Source organism: Heteronotia binoei, chromosome 6 (genome assembly GCF_032191835.1).
Source record: "Heteronotia binoei isolate CCM8104 ecotype False Entrance Well chromosome 6, APGP_CSIRO_Hbin_v1, whole genome shotgun sequence".
Lineage (NCBI taxonomy): Eukaryota > Metazoa > Chordata > Lepidosauria > Squamata > Gekkonidae > Heteronotia > Heteronotia binoei.
The window spans coordinates 147,390,179-147,417,525 of NC_083228.1; the positions used below are offsets into that span (position 1 = coordinate 147,390,179).

Sequence of the window (27,347 nt, forward strand, 5' to 3'; positions counted from 1 at the left end):
TGAGGTGTGGTGGCCAGAATTGCACACAGTATTCCAAATGAGACCGCACCATCGATTTATACAGGGGCATTATGATACTGGCTGATTTGTTTTCAATTCCCTGCCTAATAATACCCAGCATAGCGTTGGCTTTTTATTGCAATCGCACACTGTCTTGACATTTTCAGTGAGTTATCTACCACGACCACAAGATCTCTCTCATGGTCAGTCTCTGCCAGTTCACACCCCATCAACTTGTATTTGCAGCTGGGATTCTTGGCCCCAATGTGCATTACTTTGCACTTGGCCACATTGAACCGCATCTGCCACGCTGACACCCACTCACCCAGACTCAACAGATCCCTTTGGAGGTCCTAACAATCTTCTCTGGTTTTTACCAGTGGGATGTATTTGAGGGCTTAAAACATGGCTAAAGCTGCTGCCATAGTCGGAGCATTTCTAACATATCTTCCTGGCTTAGGGTAAAATATCTGTGTATATTCACACTTTCTAGAAGAAATCTTTTAATGGGCTACGCCGTCACAAGGTTTCTCCTTGTGATTCTTTCATGCTGTCAAAGATGGCCATGTCAACTGAATCACTTTCCCCACTCTAAGCATTCAAAAAGTTTTTTTCCCTTTGTGGGTTCTATGGTGCAGCTGAAGATGGCCACTCCGACTGAATCTCTTTCCACACTGTGAGCATTCAAAAGGTTTCTCCCCTGTGTGGGTCCTTTGATGTTGTTGAAGAGTGCCACTCTGACTGAATCTCTTCCCACACTGTGAGCATTCAAAAGGTTTCTCCCCTGTGTGGGTCCTTTGATGTTGCTGAAGAGTGCCACTCTGACTGAATCTCTTTCCACACTCTGAGCATTCAAAAGGTTTTTCCCCTGTATGGGTCCTTTGATGTTGCTGAAGATTGCCACTCTGTCTGAATCTCTTCCCACACTGTGAGCATTCAAAAGGTTTCTCCCCTGTATGGGTTCTCTGATGCAACTGAAGTTGGGCACTCCGACTGAATCTCTTTCCACACTGTGAGCATGCAAAAGGTTTCTCCCCTGTGTGGGTCCTTTGATGTTGCTGAAGACTGCTACTCTGACTGAATCTCTTCCCACACTGTGAGCATTCAAAAGGTTTCTCTCCTGTGTGGGTTCTTTGATGCAGTTCAAGATGGCCACTCCGACTGAATCTCCTTCCACACTCTGAGCATTCAAAATGTTTTTCCCCTGTGTGGTTTCTCTGATGCAGCTTTAGAGTGCCACCTTCACTGAATCTCTTTCCACACTCTGAGCATTCAAAAGGTTTTTCCCCTGTGTGGGTTCCTTGATGCTGTTGAAGATGGCCACTGTGACTGAATCTCTTTCCACCCTGTGAGCATTCAACAGGTTTCTCCCCTGTGTGGGTCCTTTGATGTTGCTGAAGAGTGCCACTCTGACTGAATCTCTTCCCACACTGTGAGCATTCAAAAGGTTTCTCCCCTGTATGGGTCCTTTGATGTTGCTGAAGATTGCCACTCTGTCTGAATCTCTTCCCACACTGTGAGCATTCAAAAGGTTTCTCCCCTGTGTGGGTTCTCTGATGCAACTGAAGTTGGGCACTCCGACTGAATCTCTTTCTACACTGTGAGCATGCAAAAGGTTTCTCCCCTGTGTGGGTCCTTCGATGTTGCTGAAGACTGCCACTCTGACTGAATCTCTTCCCACACTGTGAGCATTCAAAAGGTTTCTCTCCTGTGTGGGTTCTTTGATGCAGTTCAAGATGGCCACTCCGACTGAATCTCCTTCCACACTCTGAGCATTCAAAAGGTTTTTCCCCTGTGTGGGTTCTCTGATGCAGCTTTAGAGTGCCACCTTCACTGAACCTCTTTCCACACTCTGAGCATTCAAAAGGTTTTTCCCCTGTGTGGGTTCTCTGATGCAGCTTTAGAGTGCCACTGTGACTGAATCTCTTTCCACACTGTGAGCATGCAAAAGGTTTCTCCCCTGTGTGGGTCCTTTGATGTTGCTGAAGATTGCCACTCTGTCTGAATCTCTTCCCACACTGTGAGCATTCAAAAGGTTTCTCCCCTGTGTGGATTCTCTGATGCAACTGAAGATGGGCACTCCGACTGAATCTCCTTCCACACTGTGAGCATTCAAAAGGCTTCTCCCCTGTGTGGGTTCTCTGATGCAGCTTTAGAGTGCCACCTTCACTGAATCTCTTTCCACACTCTGAGCATTCAAAAGGTTTCTCCCCTGTGTGGGTTCTCTGATGCAGCTTTAGAGTGCCACTGTGACTGAATCTCTTTCCACACTGTGAGCATGCAAAAGGTTTCTCCCCTGTGTGGGTTCTTTGATGCTGTTGAAGATGGTCACTGTGACTGAATCTCTTTCCACCCTGTGAGCATTCAAAAGGTTTCTCCCCTGTGTGGGTCCTTTGATGTTGCTGAAGATTGCCACTCTGACTGAATCTCTTCCCACACTGTGAGCATTCAAAAGGTTTCTCCCCTGTGTGGGTTCTCTGATGCACCTGAAGTTGGGCACTCCGACTGAATCTCTTTCCACACTGTGAGCATGCAAAAGGTTTCTCCCCTGTGTGGGTCCTTTGATGCAGCTTTAGAGTGCCACTGTGACTGAATCTCTTTCCACACTCTGAGCATTCAAAAGGTTTCTCCCCTGTGTGGGTCCTTTGATGCACCTTTAGAGTGCCACCTTCACTGAATCTCTTTCCACACTCTGAGCATTCAAAAGGTTTCTCCCCTGTGTGGGTTCTCTGATGCAGCTGAAGATGGCCACTCCGACTGAATCTCCTTCCACACTCTGAACATTCAAAAGGTTTTTCCCCTGTGTGGGTTCTCTGATGCAGCTTTAGAATGCCACTGTGACTGAATCTCTTTCCACGCTGTGAGCATGCAAAAGGTTTCTCCCCTGTGTGGGTTCTTTGATGCTGTTGAAGATGGCCACTGTGACTAAATCTCTTTCCACACTGTGAGCATTCAAAAGGTTTCTCCCCTTTGTGTGTTCTTTGATGCCGTTGAAGAGGGCCACTGTCACTGAATCTCTTCCCACACTCTGAACATTCAGAAGGTTTCTTGCCTCTGTGTACGCTTTGGTGCACAAGCAGCTGTAATCTATTTTTGAAGTACTTCCTATACTGAATGGATGCACATGCCTTAATTATTCTCTGCTTTGGAAAATGTACATTAATCCTTTTTCCTTCTCTCTTCTCAACCATACAGCTGCCTTCCTTTCTCTTAGGTCTGTGTCCATTTCTCTTGTTTTCTTTCAATTCTTGAACCTGATATGGCAAGTGCTGGAGAAGTTCTTCACCCTCCTCATTTATCTGGTCATCCTCTGCTGGAATAAAGAGAGAGATCCCTTTAACACCTGGGAGGGCTGGTAAGGTCCAAAAACATCTCTGTGACTGCAGACGGAAAGGACTGATGGCTCTTCAGCTTCCTCCAGTTTCCCTGATCTTAACCTTTTCCCACCTTTCTCCAGAATGTCTAGTATTTAAGGATACCTCATCCCCTCAAGAGCTTGCAATGCCAATTCCCCCCCCCCCCAAACACACTCCAGACTTATCTCAGCTGTGTCATGCAATACCTGCCTGTCAACAGAGGGCTATTTTGTCAGATTCTGTGCAGCAATCCCTCAGTCCACCTCTTTGATGTAATTCAAATAAGGTTTATTTAAATGATAAGCATGTTCACAGTTATTACTGGTTTTGCTAAAACTGACCTGTTTCAGACAGGCCATAACCTTCCAAATCTCAGTTCCATGAAGGCCTCCCTTCCTCCTTAGCCAGCAGGCTGTATGATTGTACCAAGCCAAATGTTGTTCAGAAGTTAATTAACCCCCCCCCCCCCCCCGGCTATTGCTTACCTATTCCCTTTAAATAACAGTGAAGGATACTCACTCTCAGCTAACTCATTTGGGAAGGAAATATGTCTTTGGAATCCCCTTGAGAAACTCTCCAGCTTTTCTCCAGATGTAATACCACTGTCTTTCTCCACAAAAGTCTCTCTTATCCTTTCTTCTTTTTGGGGGGTGAGGAAGGGGGAGAGAGAGAGAGAGAGAAGAGATCATTCTTATATGAGGAATGAAAGAAATTAAAGAATAAAAATTCTTCTGGAAGGATGAAACCATGATAAAGATTATAGCCTAAAATCTCAACCGATATAAAGGGGAGGAAGAAGCACCCACCCCCTCCGCAAACCCAGCACTTCACGAGCGCCGGCTGTGGAGAGGGCAGCGTGCTTCCTCCTTGCCTGTGTGCCTGGCTTCAGCCGTGATGTTTAAAGCAAGCGCTGTGATCAGAAGGCGGAGGGAGCGATCCCAGCACTTGCTTTAAGCATCAGAGGTGGAGCCAGGCAGAAAGACAAGGAGGAAGCACAACGCCCCCTCCGCAGCCGGCGCTTGTGAAGCGCTGGGTTTGCGGTGGGGCCACGTGGAGCAATCCCAGCGCTTGCCTGAAGAAGATGGAGCCAGGCAGGCAGGCGCAGGGAAAGCGCTGGATCGGAGGCAGAGGCAGCAGATCGCCCCCCAGGAAGAAAGTGTGTCCTATCCTCCGGAGCGCCTTATGGTGCGAAAAATATGGTAACCCTCCCTGTGGCTAACATCCTTTATCATTTTCAGGGCCAGACTCAAGACTGTGGTACTTGGTTAACTGTGAGACCCTGTATCCCATTGTTTAATTAGGAGGGAGGGGAGATTGGGATGGTGCTGACAGCCTCTGGATAATTCCATCAGGGAGGACCCTTGATTGGGTTATTTGGACCACCTGACTCTAGAGGGGCAGAAAGTATAAAACTGGTAGAGACCAGAGAGAAGCCATGCAAACTCTAGTATGCTTTGATATTTTCTTGCTTCACTGTGATGAGATTTTTTTGTAGAATACTTTACGCTACAGGTGGAATACTTATGCTGTAATACGAAGCACTATCCAATACCAGTTATTTCATGTATAAGAGAGAACAGTGAGCTTTTCATGGTTTTCTGTTGCTGTTTCTTAATGTCTTGTTTTCACATCCTTCATCAGTCTTTATATATTTTCAAAAGGGTCTGCTTTACTTGTGTGAACCCACTGAACTGGGTGCTGTTCAGGTGCCAAGACTGGGGACCCAGGCTTGGGGACTTGACAGGATCATTTCCAAATCACAGTTAAAGGGGATGTTTGTAATTCCATCAAAGGGAAAGGGGGTGTTGAATATGTTAGGGAAAGAGAAATCAGGAACTATCCCTGTGAAGAAACGCCATTTTAGGCCTGCATCTAACGGGAGGCAGGCTTTGGGGCCTAGTCTCTTCCTCCTCTCCCCTTCCCTCCTGTCTGGAACCAGCGATTCTGAGGAGGCCTCCTAGAGAGATGGGAAGTCTTTCAGGCTGGTCTCCCAGATGGCGGGAGGAGGGTAAACCAGTTCCCGGGCGAGAACTGCAATTTATATTGTAGATTTTGGGTGGGAAAACGGACAGTTAAAGTTGGCAATCGGGCTGCTCAGACCTGACAGTTAAAGTGGACAGTCAGTCAGTTTGAGTTCAGTCTTGGAGATTGGTTAGTTGAAAAGGTCTGGTCAGGCTTGCAACAGTCCAAGTGAGGCGCCTGCCCTGCAGGTCATCCCGTGAGGGGAAGCAGTATAATAGGGAGAGGAGGAGCATTTCCCCCCTACTGTCATCTGTTGCTTCTGTTCACTCTTTAAAAATGCCTGTAAATAGTTGTATGTGGTAAATATATGTTATGTTTGTTTAAAGTGCAGTCCCTCCGTACCACATAGTTTCCCCAACCGCCTAAGACCACGCTACTGCAAGAGGGGAGTCCAGAGAAGGGGGAAGGCATGCAGCTGGCAAGGGTGCCAATCCTCCAGGGGTCTCCCAAAGAAGGACTGTGGTCTCTGTGATAACCATGTGCTTTGTTGGCAGAGGACCCTGAGGCCAGACCTCAGAACTGGCAAGGAAGATTGGGAGTCCTGTTCCTCTCAGTCAGGAACCCCTAAATTGAGCAGGTGGTGGGAGCGTGCCCAAGTGACAGGAAGAAGATTAGCTCCCTCCAGGAGTTGGCAACCCAAAAGGGAGTTGACGGAACTGGGTCTGAAGGCAAAATCGGGCTGGTTCTGTCGCAATCCTGTTCCAGAGTCTTTCTGAGCGTCTCTGTTGGGGGACAGCCTGAGCTCAGCATGAAGTCTTCAGGGGAGGAGGACTCTTCAGGAGAAGGGGAGCCACGCATGGCTGGCTCTGTCAGCAGAAACAGGAAAGAGGCTGATGAGCTACAAGCTAACCAAGACTCACCACCACCAGCTGATCCAGAGCCACCACCCAGCCCTGATGCCGGAGCATGGCTGGCTCTGAGTCAGCAGAAGCCAGGAAAGAGGCTGATGAGCTGCAGGCTGACCATGACTCATCACCAGCAGCTGATCCAGAGCCACTACCCAGCTTGATACAGCAGGTGAGACTCAAGTGATTCAGAAAGGCTGAAGGACTTGGGAATCTTCAGTCTTGAGAAGAGGAGGTTGAGGGGGGGTATGATTGCTATCTTAAAGTATTTCAAGGGCTGTCACTTAGAGGAAGGTGGGGAGCAGATCCTGTTGGCAAAAGAGGAGAGGACTTGTAATAAAGGGTTTTAATTAAGGGTGGGAACGTACCTGCTGGATATTAGGGGAAACGTTTTAATGCTAAGAGTTGTTCAACAATAGAATTGGCTACCTAGGAAGGTGGTGAATTCTCCCTCGCTGGCAGTCTTTAAGCAGTGGCTAGACAAACACTTGTCAGGGATGCTTTAGGCTGATCCTGCATTGAGCAAGGGCCCTTGACTGTTTGGCCCCTTCCAGCTCCATGATTCTACAATGGTGAGGGGTCTGGAGACCAAGATCTATGAGGAAGGCTGAAGGATCTGGCTATGTTTAGTCTAGATAGGAGATAACTGAGAGGTGGTGTGATAGTCATTGTCAAGTACTTGAAGGCCTGTCATGTAGAAAATAGTGAAGAATTGTTTTCTGTGGCCCCAGAAGGCAGGACCAGAACCAACAGGTTGAAATTAAATCAGAAGAGCTTCCAGCTCAACATCAGGAAGAATTTCCTGACAGTTAAGAGCAGTTCCTAAGTGGAACAGGCTTCCTTGGGAAGTGGTGGGCTCTCCTTCCTTGGAGGCTTTTAAACAGAGGCTAACATAGACATGTGACAGAAATGCTGATTCTGTGAACTTGGGCAGATCATGAGGAGGAGAGCAGGAAGGGCTGCAACAGTGGTTAGTTCTCATAGTCTTTCTTACATGTCCAGGAAATCTTTGCCACTTTGAAGAAGATAAGAAGATATTGGATTTATATCCTGCCCTCCACTCCGAAGAGTCTCAGAGCGGCTCACAATCTCCTTTCCCTTCCTCCCCCACAACAGTCACCCTGTGAGGTGGGTGGGGCTGGAGAGGGCTCTCACAGCAACTGGCCTTTCTAGGACAACCTCTGCCAGAGCTATGGCTGACCCAAGGCCATGCTAGCAGGTGCAAGTGGAGGAGTGGGGAATCAAACCCGGTTCTCCCAGATAAGAGTCTGCACACTTAACCACTACACCAAACCCGGCTCTCTTTGGGGTCAGGCAGAAGTTTTTTCACCAGGCCAGTTTTCTAGCAATTCGGTAGGACCCTCCCTCCCATTTCTGCGTGTGGAGTAGGTATCAGTGGGGGTGGTGAATAGGTATTTGTGAATTTCCTATATTGTGCAGGGGCTGGACTAGATGACCCTAGAGGTTCCTTCAAACTCTATTTTTAAAAATTTTTTATTTCCTTTGGATTTATATCCCACCCTCTCCACAAGCGGACTGAGGGCAGCTAACAACCAACCAGAAATTACAATACTAAAATCATTAAACTTAGACAGTATTGAAATCATTTAAAACAACACTATGGTGCTACTCAGAAGAAATTAGACGGGATCAGAAGTTTGTTCAGCAGGCAATTTTGTTCTTTCACCATGAATTTTATCTGACAGTGGTGCTTGTTGTGGTCTCCAATTGCTCACAGCTGGTGTTGCTCAGGCTCTGTTAAAGTGGCAACCCTCTCCCATCCAGATATTATAGGCCAATCAAAATAATTCTGTTTTACAGGCCCTGCGGAATTGGTAAATATCCCTCAGAGCCCTTATGGCCTCTGGCAGGGTGTTCCACATCTCCGGCACTACCACCGAGAAGGCTCTGGCCCTTGAAGTGTTCAGTCTGGCCTCCCTTGGACCAGGGATGGAGAGATTTTGAACTCCCAAAAGCAACGCTCTCTGGGGAACATATAGGGAAAGGCAGTCCCATAGAAAAAGAGGCCCCTGACCATGTAGTCTATTCTTGAGGTGACCGTGGCCATGGATCACCATTGCTAAGTCGCCATGCTCCAGAAAAGGGGCCAACAGCCATACCCGCTGCAGATAGAAGGCGGCGGATTTGGTAGTGGCTGCTACCTAAGCCTCCATGGTCAGAGAGGACTCCAGGAGCACTCCCAAGCTCTTGACCTTCAGGGCCGGTATCAATGGCACCCCGTCAAAAGCCAGCAAAGGGATCTCCCTTCCCAGGCCACTGCAACTTAAGACAGAGAACCTCCATCTTCGTCAGATTCCGCTTCAGTTGACTCAGCCTGAGCCAAGATACCACGGTTTGTAATGCCAGGTCCCAATTGTCCAGGATGTAGATTCTAAGAGCAGTTCACTGCTCTCACCTGCACCCTTTGAGTATCTGAGACAGAAGCTTAGATGGGAGCTGCAAGCAAGGAGGCAGAGTGCACGTCTCCTGGCCCACTGCCATCTCCTTCCTGATTACAACCTGCAGTCACTACAGCAGGGCTCCCAAGCAGCTGGCTGCTGACAAGGGCTTGTTAGGAAGGGCCTATAAAACCTACTGCTGGGAGCCTGCATGTTATGGAAGCGACAAGTTATTCTGCTAAACTCTGCAACCACAACTCCTCATCGAGCATTCTTTGTGCGACCTTGGATTGGCTTTGGAGTTTGACTTTGTGACTCTCTACCTTGTGGATGACCCTTGGACCTCCAGGCTACACTCTCTGGCTTTCCCCTTCTGGAAATGACCCTTTGGTTTGTGCACTTTCAGTTTGTGGACTTCTGAAACTGAACTCTGGAATTTGTGTGAGCCCCTGAACATGTCTGGCTTGCTGGCTTGTGCCCGCTATATGACAGTCTCTCTTCCCCACCTTTGCTTCTGGCCAGGACACCTCCTCTGGCTCGGGTGATGGCCACAACACTGGTCTCAGCTGCTCCTCGGCAAGTACCTGGAGAGGCCTGAGAACGATGTGTTGCTTTTCAATACTTTGCATCATGCATCATCCCAGAGGTAGCAATTCACACCTCTGGCACTTGTGGGAGATCCTCCTTACCCAGAGAGATGATGCTCCAATAGTTCTCCCGCATGACTTCCCTGTAGAGAGTTTTCTGGTCCGCATCCAGCAGGTCCCATTCTGCTGGGGTGAAACGGACAGACACCTCCTCAAAGGAAAAGGGGCACTGGAAGAAAAAGCAGATTCCCTCATCAGAGATGATGCCAGGCAGAGACTGCACACTGGAAGGGAGCAGTCTGGGGTGGAATGGGATGTATGTCTTGGCAGAGGTCGAGGGAGTGGTATTCAGAGCTCTCTCACCTGGACCACTGCAGAAACTGCAGGAGCAAAAGCCCCCCTGAGAAAGGAGGGGGGAACCCAGGCTGACCCCTGCTCATTTCCCCTACCTGGATGGGAGGTGAAGCAGCTGTTTCCCCACCTCCAAAAAGATGATGGCTCAACAGCATCTCTCCAGTGCCTGTTAGGAAGAGAAAGGAGGAAGGGTGTTTGCTGTGACTTCCTGTTCCATTTGCTTGTTTGAAAGAAGGGAGTGGATATGAGATCACATTCACATCACGTGTCACCACCACATTAAGCCAAAAACCCAGAAGCCACTTGAGCGCTTCTGAAGAATCTAGGGTAATATCTGTTCCAAACGTCACCCTAAGGCCCCCCTCCAAATCTCCTGGGGTTTGAGGCGACAGCCGATCATCCCTCCTTCAGAACCCGATTTCCTACAGTGGCCTGCCAGGTGCCCTTATAAGAACAGGCACAGAAACTGAATTTTCCCATGATTCTTGGCCCCCTATAAACTGGTTTTCAGTGCTCAGTGCTGCCCCAGAAGACAGAGGCTCCCTGTATTCACCCAGATGAATAGCTCTGCCCACATTTGTCTAACTTTAGTTTTCTTTTCCGACCTCCCTGAGTTCCTCTTATGGAAGGAAGGTGAGACATGAATATTCTAATTAATGGGAGGAAATGTCCTCTATGAATTATCTAATCCTCTTTGAGAAGAATAACAGTGAGTGGAGATTCAGTGCTGTGTGTTATGTGAAGAAGTACTGAATTCTTTTCCTGACCTGAACTCTCCACCCACCACATTCAGGGAGTGCCCCAAGTGTAAATAGGCAGAATGAGACCTTACCACAAGAGAGGGCATCTTGGGCACCCTCCTGGGCCTGCGCCCTCTGCCCTTCCTCCAAGGAACCTCGTTCTGCCTCAGGGAATGGAGCTTCTCTCTCCAAGGATGGTCCCCACATCTGAAAGAGCAGCAAGTGAGAAGGGGAAGAGATGGAACGGAGAAGAGACCAAGCAACAGATCCTACCCCACTCCCAGACTCTGTACTCTTCCGTCAGCAGACCCAGTGAGTTATCTGAAGAGAGAGAAGAGATTCCCTAGTACAGGGGTGGCCAACGGTAGCTCTACAGATGTTTTTTGCCTACAACTCCCATCAGCCCCAGCCATCAGCCATGCTGGCTGGGGCTGATGGGAATTGCAGGCAAAAAACATCTGGAGAGCTACTGTTGGCCACCCCTGCAGAAGAGGCTGCTAAAGTAGGCGGTTAAATCTCACATTCGAATGATTAACACCTGGGCAAGTATCTCTCAGGGAAACTTTAGGATGAGGTCTGATATCACTGCTTGACTTGGACACAGCTGGAGGAAACCCCCTCACCTGCTCTGCCTGCCTCTTCTCCTCAGCCTGACTCAGGAGGAAGCCTTCGGCCAAGGCCACCGCCTGGGAACTGGTCTCCGGCCCACATTCCCTGACCCAGCGCTGCATTTCCTGGGGCAGGAGGGCTAGGAACCTCTCCAGGATCACCAGGTCCACCATCTGCTTCTTGGAGTTCCTCTCTGGCTTCAGCCAGTGGCTGCAGAGTCGATGGAGCCGGCTGCAAACCTCTCGGGGCCCATCAGCCTCACGGTGCTGGAACTGCCGGAAGTGTTGGCCATGCACCTCTGAGATCTCCGTGACCTGAGAAGGTGTCTCTGGCACGAGGCTTTCCCAGGCTTCACCACCACCCCCAGCTTGGGTGGGAGGGGGGCCTTTGCTTGCTGTCTTGCCAGCTGCAGCTCCTTCTGGGTCCTGCTCTTCCATCTCCCTCCCCTTCTCTTGGGTCACCTCCAACTGGATAGAGATGCCTTGAGTCACTTGACTGTAACGAGATAAAGAGACAGTCACATGTCACAAGGAAAGTGAATGAGAATTGCCCTGGTGGAGCAGAACTAAAGTGCTCCTTGTGGTTTATAGACCTGGTTTAATAGAATTTTGTTTTATGCCATACTAAGCTATTTTAGATAAGCTTCCTTGCAAATCTTAACTGTCTCTGTTGGGCTCTTTAAGGATGTTACAAGCTTAGCCTCTCATTCCATAACTTCAGTCTGTCCAAGGGGCTGATTCTTAAGTTAAGCTGAGGCCCCAAAAGCACCAGAGGGACTGGTGACCCCTTAACTGTTGTCTGTATCTCTGCAATAGACCTGAGGTCCTAGGCGAGAGCACCTCTTTCAAAAGCCATGGGGGTCCCCTTTGAACTGTGGGGTTCACCTGTTAGATCTCCAGCAAACATGTCTTTTGGGGAGGCTGAAAACCAGCTCCTCATGGCTCTTGTCACAACTAGAAGGAGACTCTCAAGGCAGCTGCAGGGGCTACTCACGTAACCACAGGGGCTCAGTTAATTACTCTCAACATTCCACAGTTAAGAAGATACGTTTACATATCCATCTCCAATTCTGATATTTGCGTCTTATAAATCTCCCCAGAATTAAATCCAAACAAATGGTGACCAGGTAAACTGAACTTGCTATCCCTGTTTGGTCCTTGCATCTCTTAAGCATCTTCATTATGTCGTATGCTAGTTTGCTGGTCAGTGGGAAAGGGGCATAAGTAGCCGCCAGCGACCACTCTGGTTTGGGGTTCAACCCAGGCAGGGCCCAGAATATCCCCCTCTTCACCTTCCCAACCCCCCCCACCCACACACCAGGGGGAGACCTGACAGGTGACTCCTCAAGTGTCAGAAGGACCCAGGCCCATAAAGGCTTCCCTGGAGGAGGGGGGGGGGATCTAACCCGGCTCTCCCAGATCAGAGCCCCTGCATTCACCGCACGACACCCCACTGGCTCTCAGCTGGTCCCGGGCAGTTCAGGTGTGCGGGGAAAGGGGGCGGGGGGGGTGCAGCAGAAGACGGGCGGGAGGAAGGGGATGGAGTCTGGGGAATGGCCGGGGGGCCCTCGGCGCTCTTGGCCGCAGCAGCATCCAGGGGGCTCCAGGCGCGCCTCCTCCCCCCCCCCGTCTCCCTTGGGTGCTGCAAGGCCCCTTCCCCACCTGGCCGCCTCGCCTTCCCCTCCTCCGGCCCTCGTGGCGCTCGGAGCTGCTGCTGCTGCTTTTGCAACCGGGGGGAGGGTCGCAGGAGGCCCGGCTGCTGCTCTCTCCTTCGGCCCCTCCTGCCCCACCGGCGCAGCACCCCACCCCCGGCCGCAGAGCTTGCACGTCTTCCGTTCCCGGGCATGCAAGCATTCCTTCCCTTCTCTTCCCTTCCTGGTTTCCGGGCTAGGAAAGGGGCTCCAGCGCCCCCTGGGCCCGGCCTCTGCTCTGCTGGGACTGCAGCTCTCCCAGACGCCTCTCCGTGGGGCGGGACCGCTTAGGGCTGAAGAACAACAATAAAATAATCCTGCCCCTTTTGCAGGGAGAGCTCAGCCTTGCAGCCTTCCTGCCTCGTTGCAGACGCCTGGGAGGGGCCTCCTTGCACCGGGGGCAGAAGGAAGGAGGGTTCTTCTCTTGCAAAACGTGTGTGTGTGGGGGGATCAGTCTTTGAAATGGTGGAGGGGGAGGCCCTCTGGGATGCCCCCGCAAGCATCACATCCCTGCCCAGAATCCTTGGCAGGCAGCCCGACAGCTGTTTTCCCCCTTGCGTTCTGGGAACTGCATTCCACATTCTGGGAGCTGCCTTCCACTACATCAGAGCGCCCCCCCCTCCCGTCCATCCAGGCCAGTATTGTCCACTCAGACTGGCAGCGGCTCTGCAGGGTCTCAGGCCGAGGTCTTTCACATCACCCTCTGCCTGGTCCTTTTAACTGGAGATCCCAGGGATTGAACCAGGCATGCTGTGCTACCACTGAGCCATGAACCTCTGGGCCGTGGAAGGGGGCCTCTGCCTTATGCTGAAGGACCATTCATCTCTCAAGAGTGCCCATCGTTCTGAGTGGCAGCCGCTCTGCTGCATGTACCTGACCTTTTACACTGGCGACTTGACTGGGGGTCTTCTGCAGGCGAATCAGAGTCTCTGTTGCTGAGCCCCCCCCCCCACAAGTGGATTTTCTCCCCCACATCCAAAGTGATCCCTGTTTACAAGGCTGCCTCATTACTTGACCGAATGGGCCAGAGGGCAACAGGAGCTGACCTCCTGCATCCTTCGCAGGGAAACCTTTGTGTCTGGGGCTTCCTGGTCTCCCCACTGCAGTTTGAAGCCCCATCTTCTTTCTTCCAAGGCAGAAAGTGGGCTGGGAAAGTCTCAGCTGATGAGGTGAACAGGACTTGCAAGGGTGGAATTTTTAATTTTAAAAAATCTTCTATGTATGTGGGTGTTGGAACAGGCAGACTGGCCTACCCCACAGGGTTGTTCTGGTTGTTTTTTCCCCAAGCCTCCCAGTGGAGCTCTGAGACTTACAAGCACAGGCTGCATGGGCAGGGGTGGGCTCTCTTTACCCTTGCAGTGGAGTGGCAGTCACCTGAGTTGTAAGGAAATAGGGCTCAGGTAATTCACGTGTGGTCCAATCTTTATGGAAGCTAGGAAGACCCATGTCTCAGGGGCAGCTTTCCGCCTTAATTTGGGTTTGGGGGCAGAAAAGAGGGCTGCCTGGTCCTAATTTTGTAAACAAAAAGGAATGAAGGCTGAAAAAGCACAAACAAAACACTGTGCAGTGTTATAAATTCACAACATGGTGCTGAACACTTCAGTGCTGGAATATATTATTTCACTTCAAATCAAAATCAAATCAGTATGTGCTGAATACACATAAATGGGATGGTTTTAGCCACGGCCACCCTATCCAGTCCATACCAATTTTCACCTGAAATTCTTACAGTTCTACCATGATGCTCAACATCCAACTGGAGTAATCCTTATGTGTTTCTGCCAGTTCGCACATAGAGTGGAATTCAGCAACGTGATGTACTCATTGTCAAAACTGAACATGTGACAACATGGACCTGAGGTTGACACTTTTGCATGTTTCAAGAGAATCTCTCTTCTTCTTGGTCACCTTAGTTGATGCAAAACTTAGGTTATGCCAGACAGACCCGATTGGCAAAGGGTCCTTCCCTGCCAACGAGGCCTCAGTGGGTGGGGCACAGGTGTGAGGGGAACGGCAGGGGCTTCCCTTGTCATGTGTAGAGCCTATCCAGATGTTACATATCAAACAATGACTCATACATGGGAGGGTACAACAAGGATTGTTTAATAAGAACGTGGTTTGCAAAGCACGGGGAGCCCGGATAGAAGAATTCCACCCGTCGACTCCGCCCTCTGTGTCGCAGCACAGATCTTATACACCCAAGCCAAGCCCTCGTGGAGCCCTCCAATTGGTGGGTTCCCTCACAATCTTGCCTAGCACCAACTCGCGCAAGTCTAAAGTATAACACTCCTAATCTTCCCCCCTCCTCTTTTCTCCTTCCAACTATTGTTACAGTTAACATTTTCTTACTTAGTTTCCATAGCAACCACACCTGTTTATAGAACTAGAGTTAAACAACAGTGCTCCCCCTTTCAGTCCCTCCTCTTTTTATTTCTAGCCTTGTTTCTCTATTTCGAACTTATAATAATGCTTTCATATTCTACTTGTGGTGTCTGCTGATATATATTGGTAAGCATTGCATACCACAGCATACCAAAATCCCCATACATAAAATGATTAAAACAACAGTAAACAAACCCTTTAACCAACTGAAGTTAAGTAACCAGCTTGTAAGCCAATCCCAAAGATTCCATGTACTTTTTGAATACATTTGTCGTACCTGTATCCCTATACCTTGTAAGACTTTCACATCTGTTTCTATCTTACCTGATTCATTTATCCAATGGCAGCAGGTTACATTTAGCCAAAGGCATAAGCCTCCTTGAGCACTAAGCAAATAGTCCAAGGCCAAGCGGTGCTGATACAATTCTGCCCCAAGGATTCAATTTCTGTTTGCAAGGTTTGTACCGTTTTTGCAGTTGTGTTTACCAGCCTTTCTACTGTATAGCTTAACCTCCTTATTGCATTCACATTCCATGCTATCCCTACACCCCAAAACGTGATGGCGACATATCTCTCCCCTTCGGACAGATACGTATTGTCTAGATCATACCCCTTGCTTTCATCATACTCTCTTCTCACCCTCTGCCACTTCATGTGTGAATCCCATGTTTCTAGGCTTTGCTGCTTAATATGAAAGGCAATATCCCCTGGGGCAACTGTTCCCACAGTACACGTTCCATTCCATACTCTGGGTAGTATTTTTCCTGCCCATGTTCCACAAATCCACAAAACTCCTGATGGCAATCCATTTAAGTAATCCCCGTGATTCATATAAATTCGTTCTTTTATCCCAAAGAACAACTGAGACCCCTTCTGTGAGTATAATTGTATAACTGGGGTTTGGTTCGACCCATCTGTATAAATGGAAAAAGGGGTGCTCCAGTTATTTCCATTGGCTCCTTCTTCTATCCCGGGTCCCACTTTAATTGTTAAGTTACACTTCGGATAGTCACCTACTAAAGCCCTTCTCACTCTAAGCCCAAAGGGAGAGCCATCACTAATAGCATGATATTCTGATTGATTATGCCATTGGAAACACACTTGCGCCTCTGGCCGTAAGTGCTGTTTAGTTAATAAGATCTGGTCTTTATCCTTAGGGATGGTTCCTTGATTATTCGGAATTCTGGAACCGTTAGTTGCAGTATGTAACCATGTCATATTCCATCCATAAAGAGAAAGTACTGCAGTAACCATCATGGGCCATCCCTTTCCTCCTGAAGAGGGAGGGTGCACACAGGCCCAACAAGTTGTGAGGCTGGCCTCTTTAATTATGGCATTCATAGTTTTGTGCCAAATATTCTGCTCCCATCCTCCTAAAACAATCGAGAATAAAACAATTGCCTATAGGGGTCCCAGCAGTCTTCCCAATTTCCCCCTCCCTGCCATACCGTAACCTCCCCTTCGGGTGCACAAGTGTTACACAACTTCTCTCCCAAGTTGTCTGGTTGGAAAGAGCTCAGGGTGTTCCACCCGGTACTCCAATCCTCAGGTGGGTGCAACCCCCTAGCCTCACCGTCCTCCCAGTCACTCACCACCCAAACCTTCCAATTTTTAGGAGTGCTCCCTGTTTTTGCAAATCGATATTTTTCCTTATAAAGATTCGAACTTGGGTCTTTTACCAAGAGTCTGCCTGCTATAAAATCAAACAAAGTAGGGAATAAGGGTGCAGTTGAGGCTTGTCCCACAAGCCAGAAATTCAAATGACAGCACAGGGGTCCTTTCCAGAGAGTCAGCTCTTCTGTAATCCACTCATCAGGCCACGCTGAAGATACTGCCAAGAAACGTTGCACTGAGGTCCACTCCGGGTTGTCTGGGTCGGTGAGCTCCCACATTCGTCAACCGCAGCTTCAGGGGTTCTCCTTCTACCGGCTGGCTGGTCCAGTTTTCCAGTTCTGCCCCTTTCTTGGTGCGAGTATGATGTGTCCAACCTCTCTCTGCAGTTCTTACTGCGGTCTCAGTGGTTAGCAGAATCTGGAAAGGACCTTCCCAACTTGGTTGGAGGGTCTCTTCTTTGCACCTCTTGATGTACACCCAGTCCCCAGGTTGATATCTGTGCACAGGAGCCTCCAGTGGTGGAGTAAGATGTATGAGTCCCTGCTCCCTATGGGACTTAAGGAGAGAGGACAAAGCCAGCACATATTCACGTACGTACATCTCTTTTAACAAGTGTAAACAAGCAGGCTGAGGCTAAACCCAGCGAAGACAGAGGTCCTTTGCTTGGGCCGTCGCGGCCCAGGAGGGGAAATACCCCTTCCGGTTTTTGACGGTGCGCCGTTGACGGCGGCGCACAGGGTCAGGAGCCTGGGGATACTTCTGGAGCCTTCCTTAACTATGGAGGCCCAGATAACAGCCACTGCCAAGTCCGCATTTTTCCACCTTAGGCGGGCAAGACAGCTGGCTCCCTTCCTGGAACGCGACGATCTAGCAACGGTGATCCATGCTACGGTCACCTCGAGATTGGACTACTGCAATGCCCTCTACATGGGGCTGCCCCTGTGTCGAACCCGGAGATTGCAGCTGGTGCAGAACGCCGCCGCCCGGCTGTTATTGGGGCTCCCAAGATGGGAGCACATTCAGCCGGGACTTCGGGCTCTGCACTGGCTGCCAATATCCTACCGAGTTCGGTACAAGGTGCTGGTTATTACCTTTAAAGCCCTATATGGTCTAGGACCTGCCTACCTGAGGGACCGTCTCTCCCCGCATGTTCCCCAGAGAGCACTGCGATCGGGATCTCAAAATCTTTTGGTTGTCCCCGGGCCAAAGGAAGCCCGCTTGAAGACCACAAGGGACCGGGCCTTCTCTGTAATGGCTCCATTTTGGTGGAACCAGCTGCCGGAGGAGGTAAGGGCCCTGCGGGATCTTACCCAATTCCGCAGGGCCTGTAAGACAACCCTCTTCCGGCTGGCCCACAACTAACCGGCCCTGTATCCTTGTATACCTGTATACTGACTACTGAATATTGAATATGGAACATCGGAATGCTGAAGACGGTATACCGAATCAGTATTTGAATTTGAATAGAGTGTAGCTTCACGACCGCTGTCTGATTTTTAACGATATATATATTTATAACAAATGTTGGATTTTAATTATTTAATGAAATGTTAATTTTAAAGTGTAACTTATTTTATGTTAGTTTTATATGTGTTGTAAGCCGCCCTGAGCCACTTGGTGGGAAGGGCGGGATATAAATCCCAGATAAATAAAAACAAATAAAATTGTCTGAAGCTGTATCGGGCATCACCCTCCATAGTGGGAACCCATATAACATTTCAAAAGGAGACAGTTGTATTCCTTGTCGTGGCCTTGTCCTAATTCCAAACAATGCTAGGGGCAACACTTTTGTCCAAGGCAAATGGGTTTCCAAAACCAGTTTCTTTATTGCCTTTTTCAAGGTCTGGTTCATTCTCTCAGTTTGCCCACTAGATTGGGGGTGCCATGGGGTATGATGCTTTAGCTCAATCCCTAGAGCTTTGAGGGTAATTGACAATACTTTCCCAACAAACGAAGGACCCCTGTCAGCGTCCATCGTCTCTATTATGCCCATTTCTGGAATCACCTTTTCTAATATTACTTTTGCTGTTACAGTGGCAGAAGTTGATGTTGTAGGGAAAGCCATAACCCACCCTGTGAGCTGATCAGTTAGGACTAGGACATATTTCAACCTTCCCACCCTAGGCATTTCGATGTAGTCCATTTGTACATGCTGGAATGGCCGTACTGGTAAAGGCCTCTCCCCTCTCTCTCCCTTTGGTCTATTACCTTGCAGCTGTATGCCCTACGACCTGTAGGTTAGATCCGTGCCCGTCTTGGCTTATAAAGGCTAGCCAAACGTGGCTACGTGAACCACTACAGGACATCATCAATAGGTCCCTGATTGAAGGGATCTTTCCCACACCTCTTAAAGAGGCAGTGGTCCGTCCCCTCTTAAAAAAACCATCAGCAGACCCGGCCACATTGGCGAACTATCGGCCGGTGTCAAACCTTCCCTTCCTGGGTAAGGTCATAGAGCGGGCGGTGGCGACTCAGCTGCAGGGATTCCTGGAGGACACTTCCGCACTGGATCCATTCCAGTCCGGCTTTCGGCCAGGTCACGGGACGGAGACAGTTCTGGTCGCCCTCATGGATGATCTTATGCGAAAACTGGATCAGGGCGGCTCTGCAGTGCTGCTGTTATTAGATCTGTCAGCCGCTTTTGACACGGTTGACCACCAGCTACTGACTGACCGCCTCACCGATGTGGGGATACAGGGATCTGCCTTGCAGTGGCTGACTTCCTTTCTCCAAGATCGGGGACAAAGGGTGGTGATAGGGGAGGAAGCATCCCAGAGGCACTCCCTTAGTTGCGGGGTGCCGCAGGGAGCGGTCCTATCCCCGATGTTATTTAATATCTATATGCGCCCCCTTGCCCAGATTGTCAGGAGGTATGGACTGGGTTGCCATCAATATGCGGATGACACCCAGCTCTACGTAATGATGGGTGGCCAGTCTGACTGTACCCTGGAAAATCTAGACCTGGCATTACAAGCCGTGGCCTCCTGGCTCAGACTGAGTCGGCTGAAATTGAATCCGACGAAGACGGAGGTTCTCTACCTGGGTCGGGGCGGTCCGGGGAGAGAGATCCAGCTGCCGGCCCTTGACGGGGTGCCACTGATACCGGTCCCCAAGGTCAAGAGCTTAGGCGTGCTCCTTGAGTCCTCCCTTACAATGGAGGCTCAGGTGGCAGCCACTGTTAGATCTGCCTTTTTCCATCTTCGGCAAGCACGGCAGCTGGCCCCTTACCTGGACCGCAGCGACCTAGCGACGGTAATCCATGCTATGGTCACCTCAAGAATAGATCACTGTAATGCTCTCTACATGGGGCTACCCCTGACGCTAACCCGGAAACTACAACTAGTGCAGAACGCTGCGGCACGGCTGTTAATGGGGCTACCACGACGGGAGCACATTCGGCCAGTGCTGAGAGAGCTGCACTGGTTGCCTGTTGTGTTCCGAGTTCGCTTCAAGGTGTTGGTATTAACCTTTAAAGCCCTTTATGGTCAGGGACCTGCCTATCTACGGGACCGCCTTTCCCCATATATCCCCCAGAGAGCACTGCGATCAGGGACAAAAAATCTGCTGTCTGCCCCTGGCCCAAAAGAAGCCAGGCTATGCGCAACAAGATCTAGGGCCTTCTCGGTGGCAGCACCAGAACTCTGGAACACCCTCCCAGAAGCTATAAGGGCCCTGCGGGATTTGTCGGCGTTCCGCAGGGCCTGTAAGACCGAACTGTTTAGACAGGCTTTTCTGGTTGACTGAAAATGGGCTGCCACCGGACATCCTACAGAAGCTGGTGGTCATAGTCAGAACCCAATACCGCCAGACTGGATTGAGATAGCGTAATAGTTTTAAACTGATAAATGTATTATGGTTTTATATGTTTTATGGAATTGATTGTTTTTATGATACTGTAAGTCGCCCTGAGTCCGCTTGCGGAGAGGGCGGGATATAAATGCAAAGTAATAAATAAATAAATAAATAAAATTACTCTTGTTCACCTTCATACACTCCTCACATCCTTTCAACACTTGTTGTGCAATCGTCCATGGGCTTTTGGTGAGGTACTTCTCTTGAAAGACAGTTATCCGTGCTTTTACCCCCCAATGTCCTCCTTCATGTAGTTTTCTGAACACCCATCGAGCCATGGCCTCTGGTAACCACAACCTATCTTGAATAAATATTTTCCCACCCTTTTCTACTCCCCCTTCATCTTTGGCTATCTGGGCTTCCTCCTCTGTGTAAGACAAAGATGTTTCAGGCTGAATTGAAGGTAAGACAGGGACTAAGGCTCCCACTATTAACTCCTCTGTGGCCCTTTTAGCTTTTATGTCTGCTTTATTGTTCCCTTTTAAGTTATCTGAATTTCCCTTCTGGTGGGCTGATATGTGCACCACCGCTATTTAAGCTCGGAGAAGTAGATTTTCCAATACCTCCTTTATTAATTTTTCATGTACCAGTTGCTTTCCCCTGGTTGATATCAACCTTCTCTCTCTCCACAATTTACCAAAAGTGTGAACTACTCCCCAAGCATATTTGGAATCTGTGTATATGGTAACAGACTTTTCTCGGCTTCTTTTCAAGGCTTGGTTCAATGCATATAATTCTGCTGTTTGAGCAGACCAATGCTGGGGAAGGGGGTTCCTTTCAACCACTGTAAATCCCTGACCTTCCACCACCGCATACCCAGTCCCTCTCCTCCCCTCTATTACCCGGCTGCTTCCATCAATATAAAACATCTCGCTCCCCAGTATGGGCATCTCCTCTAAATCCTCCCGTACCTTAGTCTGAAGCGAAACCAATTGAATGCAATCATGTGTTCCCTTACAGCTCTCCCAGCCCACCAAGGCTAGAAGTGGATTAGGGTAGGAGTCTGTTACCAGGGTCAGGTCTCCAGGGGACACGAGTAAAACTTCCATTTTTGATAATCTGGCATCTGAGAGGTGCTGGTTTGCTGCTTGTGTCAGCAAGCCCCTAATATTGTGCACTGTGTGCACTATCCAGTGTCCCATCCAAAATAGTTGTTTTGCCGCCATTAGAGCTTTTACTGCTGCTGCACAAGATTGAAAACAAGTCGGCCATCCTCGCTCCACTGGGTCTAGTGTATTAGAAAAATACCCAAGGGGGCAATGCCTCCCATCTCTCTCTTGGAAGGCTACCGCTCTTCCCACCCCTTTTTCTACATCCACAGCTAGATGAATTGGTTCAGTGAACCGTGAGAGATGTAGAGCCGGTGCCTGCATGATCCCTTGCTTTAATTGTGCCAAAGCCCCTTCCTCTTCCTTTCCCCATTGTACTCTATCTGGTTCTGCATCTTTTAACTTGGCATATAGTGGTGCAGCTGAGAAAATCCATTTATCCACAAACGACAGTAATTAAAACCTCCCAACAACCGTCGGAGGTCTTTCTTTGTTTTTGGGGGGTTCAATCCCAGCAGCCCCTGAATCCTTTCCTTAGGGACACACCGGGTTCCTTCTGCAAGAACTATTCCCAAATATTTCACCATAGGTTCCACGAACTGCAGTGTGCTTTTTGACACTCTCAACCCATGGTCTCCAAAGAAATTCAAAAGGGCCACACTTAATTCTTTGACCTCCTCTTTTACTTCCCCCGCAATCAGGACATCGTCCACATAAGTGGACAACGTAGGGCCATTTCTTGGGACCGGAAACTCCTTTAGAACCTACCGTAAGGTTTCGGAGAAAATTGATGGGCTCTCCGCAAATTCTTGGGGTAACACTGTCTACTGCCACCTGGCTGGTCTTTTCTACCCTGAACAAAGGGGAAAAAATCCCCCATTTCTAATTTTCACACCTTTGAATAAATGTGCATAATATTTAAAACATTCTCTTTTGATTCCATCTTGATCTACTATCTCTTTTCCATTTGCCACAATTTTATTGTTGTTTTATTTTCTTTCTTTTTCTTCAATTGCCAGGCTAAATACTTCCCAAGTTTGTTCGCGCCTTCAAACGATTTCTGTTGTAAACTTTTTAAATTCCATTCTAGTTCTTTATTCAGCAAATGTCTTACTTGGGATTGTAATATTGTAATTTCTTTTATTAACTTCTTCTTTCCTGGCCTTTTTTTCAATTCTCCTTCTTTTTTATTTATTTCATTTTGTAAAAATAGCAACCGCTCTTCTTTGGCCCTCTTATCTTTATTATCCAATGTGATTAATAATCCTCTCATTACTGCTTTGTAAGTGTCCCAAACTGTCTGAAATGCCACATCTTCAGTTTCATTTATTTGGAAGAACACTGCAGTTTCCTTTTCTAAAAATGCCACAATGTCTTTATCTTGTAGCAGGTCCTCATTAATTCTCCATCTTCTTATTTTCTTTTGCAATTTTGTAGTCCAACATATTGGATTATGATCTGCACAAACCTTTGGTAGAATCTCCACTTTTTTAGTTATGAGGCCCAAGCTTTTGGAGCCTCATATCTATTCTGGAAAAAGAATTGTGTCTTGCTGAGAAGAAGGTGTAGTCTCTTACTTCAGGATTAAATTTTCTCCAAATATCTTCCAAATTTTCTTGTTTGACCAGCTCAAAAAAAGAATTTGGTAGTTTTCCTTCTTTATCTTTCTTCTTTTGGCTTGATCTATCAATATTGTTTTGTATCGTCCCATTGAAATTACCCATCATCAAGATCTGGTCTTATGACATTTTGTCTAACTGCCGATTAATGTCTTTAAAAAACTTGTCTTTTGCTCCATTGGGCGCATATAATCCTAATAACATTTTTTTTGCTTCCATCATCACTTCCACTGCAATATATCTTCCTTCTTTATCCTTGAATATCAATTTTGGTTCTAATTGTTCTTTAATATAAAAGACCCCTCTTTTCTTTTGTTCTGCCAATGAAAAAAATTCCAGTCCCAAATTTATGTTCCACAAAAATTTACAATCTTTTTGTTGTATATGAACTTCCTTTAAACAAATTATATTACATTTTAGTTTTTTAATCCAATGAAATGTTGCTTTTCTTTTTTTGTGGTGAATTTAGTCCATTTATATTCCAAGATAATAGCTTGTACTCCATTATGATGCAGAGTCTTTATTCTCCTCAAAAAAGCTATACATCTCTTGTTCATTCTTTATTGTAATCCTTCTTCCATGTTGTTCAAAGCCAAGACCTTCAGGTAGTATCCATCTGTATCTTGTGCCCTCTGCATGCAACTTCTCTGTTAGCCTCTTATATTTCTTCCTGTCATTGATCACTTGTCTTGGTAACTCTTTCATTATTTTGACTTTACTCCCTTCTATTATCCAAGCTTTTTGGAAGCCTTTGTTTAAAATTTTTCCTGCTATGTCCTTAGACCTTAGTTTTATAACAATGTCTCTTAGTAGGCCTTTGTCTTTTGCATATGCTGAATTAACTCTGTAGACACTATCCAACATACTTCTGAATTTTTCAGGATCTTCTTCTAGGTATTCAGCGATGATTCTCACCATGTAATCCATTAGATCCGTTTCCTCTCTTTCAAGTAGTCCTCTCAAACGCACTTGTGTTTCCATTAATCTGCAATCATGTATTGTGACCTCTTGAAGTTTTAGCAGAGTAGAAGCATGTGTATCCACTTTCTCTTCAATTCCTTTAACTCTGTCTTTGATCATTCCCAGTTCAACTTTAAAATCCTCAACATCCTTTCTAAGATCTCCAATATCTTTTAAAGTTCTTTTTAAAGGGCTATTAACATCTTGTCCACCCCTTTCATAATCCTGGCTTCCAAGGCATCAAATTGGTTTTGCATTTTGTCAAAAAAAAATGAGCCCTTGCACGGGCTACTCTTCCTTCTGACATAAAAACTCACCAAAACTTAAAAGGTCTCCAAATCAAAATTCAGCACCAAGTCCAATAGCTTAGAAAATGCTGCTTAAGACAAGACTAATTTCATTCTTCTCCTACCTTCCTGGGCTGAGATATTGATTTTTAACAAATTTGGCAGTTTTCCCTTCTTTTAAAATGGCAATCGTTTCTCTATGGTTAAACAGAGTTCCTAGAGAGGTCCTTCTTGGTCTTGGTCTTAATTCCTTCCTGGTTCAAATGTCACAGCCTTTGTAATCTTTATAGACTTTATTTCATTGGCCAGTAGCTTTTACTTCCTGGTTTAAATTGCTCAGTTCTCGTCCATCAAGTATCGCAGCCTTTGATGCTTGTTATGTTGAAGCGTAGGATGAAAAAACAAAGGAGCCTGTGTAATCAGCCACAGGTATTCAAAACAACTTCCTTCTTTTCCAAATTCTATTAAAGCTTTTAGTTTACCAAAGTTCAAATTTGGCAGGCTCTTATCTTCCTTCTATTCCGCTTCAGTTCAGTCTATTTTCAATTCCCAGTGTTATTTAGATTAGCTTAAAAGAGTCCCAGAGTAGAAATATAAATCAAAGTACCTTATCAGTTACGCTCTTGCACTCCGGCCTTTCTGTTTTTTTGCAGTTGTAAATCAGTCCTTAAAGTGCCTGAGTTCTGACAGGCTTAAGCCAATTTAATGGCTTTTAATCCTTTGTAGATAATAGAAGACGTTCCCTCTCAAGCGCCGGATCTCAAGGCTTCCAGAAGGCAGCTTCAGCTGTCTAATTTTAGCCGAGATCTACGACTAAAGGTATTCTGACGTCATCTTGGTTTAATCTCTGACTGAGAGTACATAATATGCTAGGTATTAAGAACTGAGAAATAGCCTATTATTCATTCTATTCGGCAAAAAGAAATTTTCCCAAAAGCTGCAAATCTGGGGCCCAAAGTAAATCCTAATCTATAGCCAAATCAGGATCATTTTAATCTCTGACTGAGATTAATAGGCAGAGATCCCCGAAGGGGTCTTTTCTACCCTGAACAAAGGGGGGGAAATCCCCCTTATTTAGAGGGCTGCAGCTCTGTCTTCAGCTCAAACAGGAAGTCCCTGCCAATGGGCATAATCAACAACTCACCACACCCGTGCCTTCTCTGTTGTGGCCCCGCCTTCTGCAATGGCCTGCCTGGGGACGACAGGAAGGCTCCCACTCACCTGGCTCTCTGCAAATTATACACATCTGGATCATTTCCCACCCTCCTTGTTCATCATGTGGGATGAAGAGGGACCCTCTTGCAGCGTTGCCCAGCCTGGGGCAGCTTTTCCTCCCTGCCCTTCCACTCTTTCTCCATCCAGGCACCCCTCAGTCTGGCTTCTCAAGGCCCCGTCCTCCAGCTCTCCTGGAAGCAAAGTCAGATCCCACAAGGACGACGTTGGAGGACTTCAGTGTTTCTCCCCTCCTTCCTGTATCCTCTCTAGGAACTGCACACTGTCTTGTCTGCTTCTTAACCTTTTCCTAGCTGCTGGGCACAGAAGCAAATAAAAGAACCATTTGCATGACTATTTGTTTTTAAATGAAGGAAGAGATTCAAGGTGCCTTTTAAGCGCCAACCTGGCCCAGACAATCTGCTCTCCGGTTCCAGAGGTATAAAACTTTGCTGTGGTTGTTCAGACACCTTGTCAGACAAAAGAAAGCCAAGCAGGAAATCAAAGGGAGTAAAAAATTAGCCCAGAGAAGACAGGGACCATTCAAGCAATGTTTTTTTTTTAATTAAATCTAATCCAATACAAAGGTAGCATAGGGAAAATAAGTACTAAAAATATAAATCTAACATACAAAGATCCAGTTTATACAATTCGTTGCATAAAAAATTTACCAAAACAGTACATAATATGCTAGGTATTAAGAACTGAGAAATAGCCTATAATTCATTCTATTCGGCAAAAAGTAATTTTCCCAAACCATTGGCCGGACCTGCCTGTCCCGCGTTGGTCTTGTCAGCCACCAGCGAGCCTGCAGCAAACGTGGACTATTGCACCCTTCTTGGATCTTCGTTCGCGAAGCCAAGCCGAGAGAGAGAGAGAGAGAGAGAGAATTTTCCCAAAGAACTCCAAATCCGGGGCCAAAGTAAATCCTAATCTATAGCCAAATCAGGATCATTATTGAAGAATGCTTCAGGAGGTCTGCTCCTCTGCCAGGGCTTCTGAATGGCAGGCCTCTTTGAAAGGTCTAACAGATGTGAGTCCAAACAATCAACAAGAAGGAGCATTCCGTGAGCAACACAAAAGGATTAGGGATGTAGAACCAATCAGAAATCTAAAATGACAGCTGAAGCAAAGGCTTGGTCTTAACATGACACATTAAATAATATAGCATACAAGATTTGCTTCATAGGTTCACTGCCCTAAACACAGTAGCATAGACCACAGTCCCTAATGTTTTCTCCAAGTTAACTTTTGTGAGTCATTTTGGACACTTGGGAGTCTCCTGACTGCGTAGAAAAGCTCTCTTGATAAATTCAGTTTTCAGTAATTTCTTGACCTCCTCAGGCAGGCCGCTCCCCAACAGGTGTATGGACAGTTGCTCATTTTGCCCATCTGCAGGCTGGCACCTGCGGAAGACCTCACCTAGAGGAGCGGAGCTGTTGTGGGGGCACAGAGGGGGAGAGGCAGTCTGGCAATTACAAGTGTCCGAGGCCAGGAAGGGCTTTCTGGGTAATAGCCAACACTTTCAGTTAAGCCCAGTAACTGATGGGCAGCCAGTGGAGAGGCTGTAGAAAGGGAATCCTATATATGCTCCCTCCAGCTCCCATTCAAGCCTCATTCTTTAGACAAATTCTTGGTTTGCCAAAATGTGTGTCCTACTTTGCTCTCTGCTCTGAAGTGGGTCAGTCTTTGGTGGAGACAAAAGCCTGGATTGCAGTGTTTAAATTCTGGCTCAAAATTCACTTTAGAGCAGATCCTAACAGCCTTCTT

General features: G+C 47.6%; 1 protein-coding gene across 1 annotated transcript in view; it reads right to left on the minus strand.

The window, feature by feature from the left end:
• LOC132574429 (zinc finger protein 208-like) overlaps positions 1-27,347 on the minus strand; it is a 90,293-nt gene that overhangs the window by 15,599 nt on the left and 47,347 nt on the right. The window contains exon 5 of the mRNA XM_060242784.1: positions 659-2,819. Within this exon, the coding sequence (XP_060098767.1) occupies positions 659-2,819 (2,161 nt within the window). The remainder of the gene's footprint in view (positions 1-658; positions 2,820-27,347) is intronic.